Source organism: Saccopteryx leptura, chromosome 13 (assembly GCF_036850995.1).
Source record: "Saccopteryx leptura isolate mSacLep1 chromosome 13, mSacLep1_pri_phased_curated, whole genome shotgun sequence".
NCBI lineage: Eukaryota > Metazoa > Chordata > Mammalia > Chiroptera > Emballonuridae > Saccopteryx > Saccopteryx leptura.
Genome location: NC_089515.1, coordinates 55,290,855 through 55,303,469, shown reverse-complemented (window position 1 = coordinate 55,303,469; position 12,615 = coordinate 55,290,855). Strand labels below are relative to the sequence as shown.

Below are 12,615 nucleotides of genomic sequence, written 5' to 3'. Positions count from 1 at the left end.
CTGCAGGAGCGAACTGGTGTTCCTGTCTCTCTCTCCTTTTCTCCTCTCTGGCTAAAATCAGTAAATACAAAAACAAAAATAAATTACAAAAAGACAATAGCTTTAGTCAGTCAGGTGAAAAGGGTGTAAAAACCTAAGTGGCTGAGTCAGAGATGTTTTGAGGGTGGGACCCATACGATGGGGGTCATGAGAGAGAGAGGGGTCCCGAGAGAGAAAGGGGTCCTGGCTCCTCCGCGTTCACAGGACCTGGCGGGTGGGACCCATACGATGGGGGTCACGTGAGAGAGAGGGGTCCCGGCTCCTCTGAGTTCACAGGACCTGGGGGGTGGGACCCATACGATGGGGGTCACGTGAGAGAGAGGGGTCCCAGCTCCTCCGAGTTCACAGGACCTGGCGGGTGGGACCCATACGATGGGGGTCACGTGAGAGAGAGGGGTCCCAGCTCCTCCGAGTTCACAGGACCTGGCGGAGGAGCGGCCCCTGAAGGACACGGCAGCCTTGTCACGAGGGACATGGTCTGAGGGGGAGAGAGGAGCCGGGTTTCGGGTCTGCTCAGGTTGCAATCAGACACTCAGTCACTGGATCCAGTGTGTCACTCAGGGTCAGTCAGCAGGGGACAGGGCGCAGGGGCCACCAGCTCCGACCCGGGGGGCAGGGGCGTCGATGGCCGGAGGACTGTGTCCGGGTCACTCCCCCACGTAGAGAAAACTCAGGGCTTATTTAAATCGCCTCAAACCATAAACCATACATCTGCTCTGAGCACACAGCCCTGGAGTTAGAGACAAGCAGGGTAAATACCAAAGATGAGCAATACAGAATCACTAGAAATTGGTCTGAAATCATTAGGAAAAATAAAAGTCTAAATTAGGGTGGTCAGAAAGACTCCCCTCCCTGCATGGTAGATACAAAGTTAACAAAGTCCAGCGAGCACACACATACCACTCAATGAAAAGGTCTGCACTGATGTGTTAACTCTACTTTTAGGCTAAACTACAAAATGACACGCAGTTGTTAAAATTTTTCAGTTTTTCTACACCTTGGAAACAGGCAACACTAAGAATTCCTAAAAACAAACAGGCAGAGTCTTCAATTTTCTACAAATTACATTTAAAATACATTCAAAGTGCTCCCTAAAGGATGCCAGATGCAAACACGTCTCAAAGTGCCAAAAAAAGGGTGCTTCAATAAATGTGAGGTGACGTGCGCCATCCACAGCAAGCACCCTTGCTGCTTCTTCAGGAGAGCTGAGAGACTCTCACCCCACTTTGTGACCAGGGCTCCCGAGCTCGCAGGGTGCCGGCCTGGGCCCGTGCCTCTCGCTGAGCCCTGGTAGCCACGGCTCCCATGGGCACGGAGACGGGCGAAATGGTGGCAGAACGGAAACTCAGAGCTGTATCCCACAGCAATCGTGGTTAGAACCTTGGACATCTTTGTCGAGACACCATGACAGGTCTAACTTCCCATTTCCCAAGTTAAACAGAGAGACAGCTTACTAAATCTACCAAAACTTAAAACCAAAATTTCATCTGAAAATATGGGACAGAAGTCCAGTCATGCCTCACATCCTGCCTCTCTGGCTGTCCCAACAGCCTCGTCCACGGGCTCCGCGCCCCCTCCCGTGTCACCCTCCGGCCCAGTGCACCCGGGTCCCCCTCCCGTGTCACCCTCCGGCCCAGTGCACCCGGGTCCCCCTCCCGTGTCACCCTCCGGCCAGTGCACCCGGGTCCCCCTCCCGTGTCACTCTCCGGCCAGTGCACCCGGGTCCCCCTCCCGTGTCACCCTCCGGCCCAGTGCACCCGGGTCCCCCTCCCGTGTCACTCTCCGGCCAGTGCACCCGGGTCTGCAGACGCACCTGTGTGCGGGCGCCCCCCTCCGCCTCCACCTGCATTACAGGTGTGTCCGAGCCCAGGACTCCCCCACAGCCTGGCTCCGCCCACGGCACGGCTTGTCACGCAACCTCGTCTGTGAGGGTCTCGCAGACGACTAAAGCTTTTAAACCCACCATCACTCTAACTCCCCGTGTTAGAAACAAGCAGTGCTCACCTCCACAACACAACACAGCTTGTCCTGGAGACTCACGTCACCCTTCGGGACGTCCTGTTCCCTTCTCCCTGCTCTGACCATGCACCCAGATCGGGACGTCCTGCTCCCTTCTCCCTGCTCTGATCGTGCACCCAGATCGGGACGTCCTGTTCCCTTCTCCCTGCTCTGACCATGCACCCAGATCGGGACGTCCTGCTCCCTTCTCCCTGCTCTGATCGTGCACCCAGACATGACGGGCTCTGCTTTGCCTCCAGTCACGTCCCCAGCATGAAGGCCTCAGCGATTGAGGGTCTGAGCTGGTCTGACACAGCCTCCCAAACACCTGACCCGAAGGACCCCACCTGCACTCCAGTCCCTGCCGTGAGCACAGCACACACACCCCCTCGTTCCGTCACCATCTGTCCCGACAAGTTTCGCTCACACAGAACCAGCTCTGCCCCACCTGCTCTCCATACCCCAGCCTACACCGCCCGGCACCACGACCTTCCCAGTGGCGGCCAGTGCCAACGACACCCGTCCCACCACTCCACACTGACCTGCCCCACCTGCTCTCCGTACCCCAGCCTACACCGCCCGGCACCACGACCTTCCCAGTGGCGGCCAGTGCCAACGACACCCGTCCCACCACTCCACACTGACCTGCCCCACCTGCTCTCCGTACCCCAGCCTACACCGCCCGGCACCGCGACCTTCCCAGTGGCGGCCAGTGCCAACGACACCCGTCCCACCACTCCACACTGACCTGCCCCACCTGCTCTCCGTACCCCAGCCTACACCGCCCGGCACCGCGACCTTCCCAGGGGCGGCCAGTGCCAACGACACCCGTCCCACCACTCCACACTGACCTGCCCCACCTGCTCTGCGGACACCAGCCCGGAATCCCCGCGCCACCTCCTCTGCTGGGACCTCAGCGGCCCCTCGGGAGCACGAGGCTGTCAGAGGACATGGTCCCCTTCCTGGTCCCCTCTGCCAGGCGGCTGTCCAGGTTTTCCGCTGTGTCAAATCCCCTAACCATGAAACACTACTCAATACATGGCCACAAAGTCACAACATCACCTCACTCCCAAAGCATGGCTACCATAAAAACCCAGTGACTGCAAGTGCTGGCAGGAGGGTGGGGAGCCCTCCTCCTGCACGGCGGCTGGGAGTGGAGAACGGAGCGACCACTGTGGGAACCAGGAGGGAGGGTCCCCGGAGATGAAACACAGGACTTGCCCGGGCCCGTGACCACGCCTCTGGGACTTGGAGGTGCGTGTGCGCCCGAGCACAGGGCAGCCCCGTCACAGCAGCTGGGACGGGGGAGCAGCCCAAGTGCCTGATGACAGGACGACCCACAGAAGGTGCACACACCAGGGTGTGACTCAGACACAGGAAGGAAGTCCTGGCACGTGCAGCCACGTGGATAGTGACACCAGCCGATCCCAGAGCCAGGACCTGCCTGGTTCCAGAGGGCAGAGGGACAGAGAGGAGAGGGGCCCTCGGCCCTTGTCCCATCTCACCGCCTCATGTCCTGCTTGAGCCTGTCTGTGTGACTCTGCTCACACCCAGTCCTGCCTCCAGTCCAGACCCCACTCAAACACAGCCGTGCCGGCCCGTCTCCTGCCCACTGGATCGGCCCCCGCACCCTGGGTACCCCGTCGTCCCCCACGCCTCGCTCCCTCCCGGCCGCCTCCCACCACACAGCCGACACGAGCCGCCCAGGTGGATGTCCCACCAGGCAGACCCCAGCCTCTGCGGGCGAGGCACTGACCCACACCCCTCTCCAGCCACGCAGCAGCCAATGCCGTGTGCAGAGGGCACTGACCCCGTAGCTGTTAAACCCAGCCGAGCAGAGACCTAAGGACCCGGGAGGGGACAGCTGTCCAGAAGCAGAAACCTGGAAGCATGCTGCCATGCCCTGCGGGCAGGAGGGTCAGCAGATAGAGTTCCTTCTGCCTGTTTTTTAAAGCATGACTCTCTCTTAGCTGGAAACCATTTTCAAACAACGTGGTACCACGCACGCAATGCAGGGCAACGCAAGGACAGGGCCGCCTTGGCCATGGACTTACATTCGGCTAGCTTCAATGTCGTCGGACTGGGCTTCTCCTGGGGATCTGCAAGACCAAGTGCGAGAGGTGAGCACAGCACGCAGCATTCCCGAAACGCGCGGACGTTAGCCGGAACAAGATTTACCCACTGAAAGTTTTACAAGTAATTAAAGATTTCACCACGAGAAAACAGTGGTCGAGTCGGACCGCAGTTAGCACATTTCCGGTGAGGGCTGGGCCTTGTCTGTTACAGACGCTCTACTGAGACACCAACAGCCAAACCAGCACAAGAAATACCATCACTCATAAAGTCAGACGTTTATAATAAAAAACATACAGCTGTAAGGCTGTCTACTACAACCAACTACTGGTTATTCACAACACGAAAGGCAGTTACTAGTATTCAGAGTCCCAAACTTCAGACCAGGGGTCAGCAGACTCAGCCTGGGACAAGCAGAGCTGGCCAGCTGCCTGCCGTCTGTCCAGTGTCCTGGGGCTGAGCCACTCGCCCCCTGTGGCTGTGGGGGACCCCCGAGGGCCTGAATAGTTCCTATCTGTCCCTTTTAAGAAAAGGTCTGCTACCTGCACTCCACATCAGTCAAACTTAAGCCTCACGACCTCAGGAGTGCAGAGCTCGTGTGTGGGCTTGGCTGTTCTGGCCTGGACTGTCTCGCTCACTGTCTCGCTGGAGAACAAACCCACTCTCCCTGAATGAAGTGAGGCAGTCAGGGGAGGTGCCGCAGGCAACTGGGCACCGACGTCCACCACAAACAGCTGCCAGCTACTCCCTGTCACTTACTAATACACTGCTGCTACCCCACGTAGCACGATTCAAAATTCTAAAACTCTCAGAAAAGCCTTTTCCTTTCATTCTGGGACATGACCCCACTTGGCCCGCCCCACCATCTCGTTAAAAAGTTAACAGCATCAGTGAATGTACAGCAAGGGGAATCAATAAATATGATGTCTAATACTTTCAAATTCTCAAAACAAGTAAAATAGGTTTTAGAGGTCAAAAGCTCAATCTTCACAACGGCATTACGAGAAACTGACTTTCGGATGTACTGCTGACTTAAGATGTACATTCTGAACAGCTCCAGGAAAGAACCTTAAATCAGAGCCACCAGCAAAAGAAAAAGAGTGTTTCGCACATTTCCTATCTTGAAAGCACTCATTGAGCCTGATAGAGCATTGAACTGGGAAGACCCAGGTTTGAGACCCCGAGGTCGCCAGCTTGAACACGGGCTCATCTGGTTTGAGCAAAGCTCACCAGCTTGGACTCAAGGTCGTTGGCTTAAGCAAGGGGTTACTCGGTCTGCTGAAGGCCCGCAGTCAAGGCACATATGAGAAAGCAATCAATGAACAACTAAGGTGCCGCAAGGAACAACTAATGATTGATGCTTCTCATCTCTCTCCGTTCCTGTCTGTCTGTCCCTATCTATCCCTCTCTCTGTCTCTCTCTGTCTCTGTAAAAAAAAAAAAAGAAAAAAAAAGAAAAAAGGAAAAAAGAAAAACACTCATTTCTCCATCAGACTTGACTTTCAGGATGACTGGCTGGTCACTGCGGGTCAGAATCTGGGGGAGAGGAGGACGGGTGCCCGCAGCTTGGGGGTCAGCGTCCAAGCTCCTCGCGGGCACACAGGCCCCGTGGCACACAAGCTGGAGGGCTGTGCCCGCCAGACGGCCCGCTCTCCCCGCTCCCCGGGGGCAGGCACGCTGCCACCAGGGCACCTCCCAGCCGCCTGCCGCCCCGTGGCCACCGTCACTTTCTAAGAGAGAAAAGTAGACCAGGTTCATTCTAGTTCTAGTAAGTTCTGGAAACCTTCAGTTAGACTCTCAGCACATAAAAGGCACCCTTTAAAATGCATATGAAGAACTCTTTCAGAGTTTTCATAATGTTCGTAATAAAACGTTTATTGACATTTTTGAGAACTGTCTTCCTGTTCACACAGACAGGCCTGGGAGGAAAGCATGCGACGTTCCAGGAAGGAGGTGAAAGGCAGACGCAGACCGCCTCCGTGGCCACTGGTAGTGTCCCCACCAACCACGTGTCCTCCCGGTGCACAGCCCGCATCTTACTTCACAATGACAGCCTTTTAGAGGCTGTAAAATAACATTCAAAAATTACCTTTTACAAGCTGTGGCCATTCGTTGACATCAGGGTGATCACAGCTTTGAGTCACTGATTAAAAACAGGTTGTCACACCAGTCTAGCTGCTCACTTGATCTGAGCGTCGATTTAGTAACTCTAGTAAATTAAACAAATCTTTAGTTAGAACACTTTAATATACAAACTCAAGTCACTGTTCACAAAACAGTCTTCGGAGCTGAGTGAGGGTCAGCGGCGCAGCGGAGTGATTCCCGTCTTGACGGCCTAGCTCCCAGACGCTTTTCTCAAACGGTCTCGGCGCAGGGGAATGTGGTGATAATCCCAGACTTTCACGAAGTGTTACTGTTTGCAAAGCACTCTGGTCAACAGCACCTTGTCTGCGTCCCATGACAACCCCACTCTACCTAGTCAAGGCAGACCCTGGTGGTCAACAGCACCTTGTCTGCGTCTCAGGACAACCCCGCTCTACCTGGTCAGGGCAGACCCTGGTGGTCAACAGCACCTTGTCTGCGTCTCAGGACAACCCCGCTCTAGCTGGTCAGGGCAGACCCTGGTGGTCAACAGCACCTTGTCTGCGTCCCATGACAACCCCGCTCTACCTAGTCAAGGCGGACCCTGGTGGTCAACAGCACCTTGTCTGCGTCTCATGACAACCCCACTCTACCTAGTCAAGGCAGACCCTGGTGGTCAACAGCACCTTGTCTGCATCCCATGACAACCCCGCTCTACCTAGTCAAGGCAGACCCTGGAGCAAGAATGTGAAAGACTAACAAACACGCAGGCTCAGAGCCATCACCTGACTCGCCCAAGATGTGGAGCCGGTGAAGCCGATGGGGCCGCGGCCTCAGCCCTCCCTCCGGGGCAGGGGGTTCTCAGCACCCCGCTCTGCTGCAGTCAGTCTCGTCTCTCAAACATACGCAAGGGAGCAGGCCCCACACGATGGTGATTTCTGATGGGACTAATCGGGCTTCCCAGGGAGCCAAACCCTTGCTGGAACAAGTACGCGTGTCCACAGCCAAACCCCGACCTGTTACTGAGGTACGTGAAGAGAGTGACCCAATGACACTGTCAGCCCCGAGCCACCACCATCAGCGTCAGGAAGGAGCATCAAAGCACGAAAGCGTCTCCTGCTCCCTGACCTCAGGTCCCCTGGGCCTCAGCTGGACTTCCTGGCCTGTCCCGGACACACTGGCCCTGTGGCTGTGCAGATGCAGGTCTGCGGTGGGGCCAACAGCGCCCTGCGTGCCACCAGCCCTCCCCCCCCAGCGGCCTCCCCAGCACACGGCACAGCAGGCCGCAGCCGAAAAGCCCACTGAGGAAAGATGAGAAAACTAGGAGGGAGAAAAAAGGACCCTGGCAGGGGACACCCTCTAAGTGACGGCCCCAGTAGGTGACCAGCACAGGGCCAGAGCCACCAGGAAAGTGTGACGCACCCGAGACCCGAGAGTGGCTGGGCCCAGGCCGGGCCGAGTGGGCCACAGACGCGACACGGGACCCCTGGGACCCACTCTGTCTCCCACCTCTCCTGGCACAGCTGCCTGCTCCTCAGGAGAACACGGAGCACTCCTACGGCCCCCCCTCAGTGAAAAAAACAAAACACCTTCCTTCCTGCATTCTCCTCAGATGAATCGTGCATTTGGGTTTAGAAAACTCAAGCAAGTCTCCTTTCCAATCTATAAACATAAAAACGAGAATCCACTAAGAGGTGTACATTAAAGGGCTCCCTATCATCTGAACACGGCTAAGTCAGGCCCACCCTGCCGGCCTGCCTTAGCGAGGGACTCCGTGTGCCCAGGGGCACACATGGCCTGGAGCCAGCCAGGCGCAAGCTGGGGAATTCTGGGCAAGCTGGGGAATTTCTCTGAGCCTCCGTTTCCTCAGGACAGCAGCAGTGTCCATTCCAGAGGACTGTCAGGAGGACAAGCAGACGGACAATGGACAGTTCTGAGGGCTATCTGGCACACAGGGAGGTCTCAACAAATGGAAGGTGCTTTTAGCTCCCGGCCGGACACCTGCCCACTCCGTCTTCTCAGGCACGTCCTTCCCCTCTGCTTGCTCTGGCCAACCCCCCCCCCCCGGCCCCTCCAGGGTCCCACCCGGGCCCGTGCTTCAGCACCCAGACCCAGAGCACATGTCAGTATTCCAACTGTGACATCAAGGCACACATGCAATTTGCAATTCCAAAAAAACCAGAACACAAACATACCATAGTTTGCCAAACTTCTGAGGAGCCGGTGGATTTTAAGATCAGGATCTTACAGAGGTGTAACCTAAAACATAATAAGAAGACACCTCATTCAATTTTTTGTTACACAGACAAGTGGATAAACTTTCAAAGAAATGTTTTTCATAATTCATTGTAAGAGCAAATTCATTTCCTGCGAGTTTATTAACACACACACTCACACATGACAGAGCCCGGCTCCGGGGCCAGCCGCCTCCCGTCTCCCCAGAGCGCAGCCTGGCCGCTTGTCCACGCCGACCTCCCTCCACACGGGCTGGACACACAGGACTGTCTCACTGTGTGCCTCTGGCCCCTCCAGAGACCTCTACAGGCTGAGCACAGGCCACACCAGGGCACACACGGCATCTCCCCGCCCACTGCTGCCTTGGTCAGGTCTTCCAATCCGAGTCTCGGGTGTCAGGTGGTTATATCAGAGAAATGTTTTCATGTAAACAGTGCTCCGCCCCACACACAGGGGGGCTTCAATATATGGTAGTAATTATTATTATTATTATTTTTTTTTCTGAAGCTGGAAAGGGGGAGAGACAGTCAGACAGACTCCCGCATGCGCCCGACCGAGATCCACCCGGCGCGCCCACCAGGGGGCGACGCTCTGCCCCTCTGGGGCATCGCTCTCCCATGACCAGAGCCACTTCAGCGCCCGGAGCAGAGGCCAAGGAGCCATCCCCAGCGCCCGGGCCATCTTTGCTCCAATGGAGCCTTGGCTGCGGGAGAGGAAGAGAGAGACAGAGAGGAAGGGGGGGGTGGAGAAGCTAATGGGCTCTTCTCCTATGTGCCCTGGCCGGGAATTGAACCCGGGTCCCCGGCATGCCAGGCCGACGCTCCACCGCTGAGCCAACCGGCCAGGGCCTATTATTTCTTAAATACTTAGTGTACCTATCAAAACTTGACTCTTTATCAAAAAGACCCTAAAACTTAGAGCATGCCCCCCAATCATGTCTAGACACTCCTAACGCACCTGTAGACTGTCCCTGTTCCTAGTGGGCAGACATGGAGGCCGTCTCCTCTCACTACGTGAAGAAAGCAAGTCCCCCAGGGCTCACCCAGCGACCTACAGGCTTCCAGTGGAGAATGGACACATACAGACAGCGGACCCTGAACAGCACGGGTCTGACCCACACAGGTCTACTTATACACAGTCCCCCCCCCCAATAAATACTGCCATTGTATTTTCTTCGGGATTTTCTTTATCTTTTTTATTGAATTTACTGGAGTGACAGTGGTTAATAAAACGACCCAGGTTTCAGGCACACAGCTCTGCAATGCACCGTCTGTGCGTATACGGAATGCTGGCTCCCCACCCCAAGGCAGGTCTCCCTCCATCCCCATCCACCCCCACAGCCCTCCGTCCTCTCCCCCTCCCCCTCTGGCCGTCACCACGTTGTCATCTGTGTCTATGACGTTTTCTCCCTTAATATCTTCCCCTCCTCCCCCCGCCCGCTGTCAATCTGTTCTCTGTATCTGAGTCTGCCTCTGTGTTGCTTGCTAGCTCATTCTGTTCATTAGATTCCACACGAGGGAGACCCCATGGTCCCTGTCTTTCTGACTGGCTTCTCTCACCTAGCAGAACCACCCCGAGTTCTGTCTGTGCTGTCGCAAAAGGTTAAGATTTCCTGTAACAGCCCAGTAGCACTGCACCCTGTGAATGTCCACAGCTGTTTCGTCCCCCATCCACTGATGGCCACGTGGGCTGTTCCGGATCTCGGCTACTGTAAATAACACTGCACCTTGGATCTTCTTAATAACATCCTTCCCTCTATCTTACCTTATCGCAGGAGAAAGGACTATTATAAATATGACACACACAATCTGTGTTACTCGACTGCTGTCGGTAAGGCACCCGGCCACCAGCCCCAGCTCCTCACCCCCCTGCCACGTGCCCCCCTACACCAGACCTGCATAACTCCCCCTGCTTTCCTTTTGTCTTTCTGTCCTTGGCTCGGCACCTAGAATGAGCTTCCTAAAACCTTAATTTGTCTGTATCTCTCTCTCGCTAAAATTCTTCTACACTTTCCCTGTGTCCACAGGATAAATACCAAACTCCCCATATACCACAGGCCCTTGGCACTGACTGCACCCGTTCATACGCGCCTTTCTGCCCACCACACGACCTCGTTACCAGGTACCTGGCGATGGCATCCGAGCCACCTGTGTTCCTGACTTCAGTGCTGTTTCTCAGGACACTGCACTGTCCTGTCCTTCCTTGGCCTCTGTCTCACCCGCCACACCCTGTGCAAACTACTGGCTCTCGAGGCTGGGCACCCAGGGTCTCAGAGCACCTCTGTGAACAACTATCGTCTCTCTGGTTTTACTACCTATCCCTAATACCACAGAATAATGGATTCATTTGGACCCCAAGTCTATCACAACAGACCTTCTGTGTACACCTCTCAGTCCCTCCAGTGGGAAGCTGGTTGGTAGGAGGCAGGCCTCCTCTCACCCACACGTTTATCTTCCTAGTAATGGGGACTGTGTTGTGTCCACACAGTGCTCAGAGGACTGGGGAGCCCCGAGTTCCTGCCACGTAGCCTGAGGAGGACAGGCCGGCCCCGGGGGCCTCAGCAGAGCACTAAGGAGGGCCCCAACTGTGGACCAGCTGGGAGCCTCCACCTGGAGACCTCTCTCAGACACACCCCAACCCAGCCAGAGTGACTCGGCTGGTGCCGGGGCAAAGTTTCACACTGACACACAACAAAATGCAGTAAGGAGACAACAGACTGTCATCAGAGCTCCCGCCCTCCAATAAGAAACACTAAATATACACAAACAGGTCCCCAGCAGAAAAACCAACACTAAGCCCTTGTCCAAAGACCTGACAGAAGCAGGAGACAAGGACTTTCAAATAACTTACAAATATGCTCAAGGATTCAAAGGGATGAATGAATAAAAACGTAAGACATTAAAACAAACCAAACGGAACATTAGAAGTACACGGTGAATACGTGGAAATACCTGACACTGCAGGAAAAGAACAGCGAGGAAGGCGAAGAAGAGGAAGCCGAGACGCAGACGGAGCAGAAAGCGTCGCGCCCCGAGGATGACGTCAGCGGTCTAGCCCACGTGCAGGGGAGCCCGCACACACCACACAGCGCAGGAGGAAGGGGAGCGGCTAAGCGTCGCGCCCCGAGGATGACGTCAGCGGTCTAGCCCACGTGCAGGGGAGCCCGCACACACCACACAGCGCAGGAGGAAGGGGAGCGGCTAAGGGTCCTCGCCCCGAGGATGACGTCAGCGGTCTAGCCCACGTGCCCGGGAGCCCCGCACACAGCGCAGGAGGAAGGGGAGCGGCTAAGGGTCCTCGCCCCGAGGATGACGTCAGCGGTCTAGCCCACGTGCAGGGGAGCCCGCACACAGCACACAGCGCAGGAGGAAGGGGAGCGGCTAAGGGTCCTCGCCCCGAGGATGACGTCAGCGGTCTAGCCCACGTGCCCGGGAGCCCCGCACACAGCGCAGGAGGAAGGGGAGCGGCTAAGCGCACTTGTGAGGAAATAATGGCGGACACTTTCCATGTCTGGTGAAAACACACAGATTAAAGAAAGAAGGAACTCAGCAAATCATTATCAGGACAGTCACAAAACCACTGATAAAAATCTTCTTAAAAAGGCCAGAGAGCCTGACCAGGTGGTGGCGCAGTGGATAGTGTCGGACTGGGATGCAGTTCAAGACCCTGAGGTCACCAGCTTGAGCGCAGGCTCATCTGGTTTGAGTAAAAAGCTCACCAGCTTGGACCCAAGGTCGCTGGCTCCAGCAAGGGGTCACTCGGTCTGCTGAAGGCCTGCGGTCAAGGCACATATGAGAAAGCAATCAATGAACTAAGGTGTCGCAACAAAAAACTGATGATTGATGCGTCTCATCTCTCTGAGTTCCTGTCTGTCCCTGTCTATCTCTCTCTCTGACTCTCTCTGTCCCTGTAAAAAAAAAAAAAGGCCAGAGAAAACATTAAGTACAGGGAAAAAGAAATAGGTATAGCCACAGACTCTTTCTGGGAAGCATAGGTTGAAAGAAAACCTATGCTTAAGATGATCTGTCACAGGAAAACACCCTCCGACCCTGAAGGCAAACCGCTAGACATCCACCGCTGTGGCGACACGGGAGAGACAGCCACAAACGCTGAGGGACGGGGGTGTAAGGCGGCTGAGCCCCGAGGATGACGTCAGCGGTCTAGCACACGTGCAGGGGAGCCCCGCACA

The 12,615-nt window shown here is 55.8% G+C and overlaps 1 protein-coding gene across 1 annotated transcript in view; it reads right to left on the bottom strand.

Annotated features, from left to right (window-relative positions):
* UBE3A (ubiquitin protein ligase E3A) overlaps positions 1-12,615 on the bottom strand; it is a 65,854-nt gene that overhangs the window by 41,298 nt on the left and 11,941 nt on the right. The window contains exons 2-4 of the mRNA XM_066355692.1: positions 8,387-8,450; positions 6,199-6,318; positions 4,092-4,136 (exon numbers count right to left, since the gene is read on the bottom strand). Of these exons, the coding sequence (XP_066211789.1) occupies positions 4,092-4,136; positions 6,199-6,218 (65 nt within the window). The 5' untranslated portion in view covers positions 6,219-6,318; positions 8,387-8,450. The remainder of the gene's footprint in view (positions 1-4,091; positions 4,137-6,198; positions 6,319-8,386; positions 8,451-12,615) is intronic.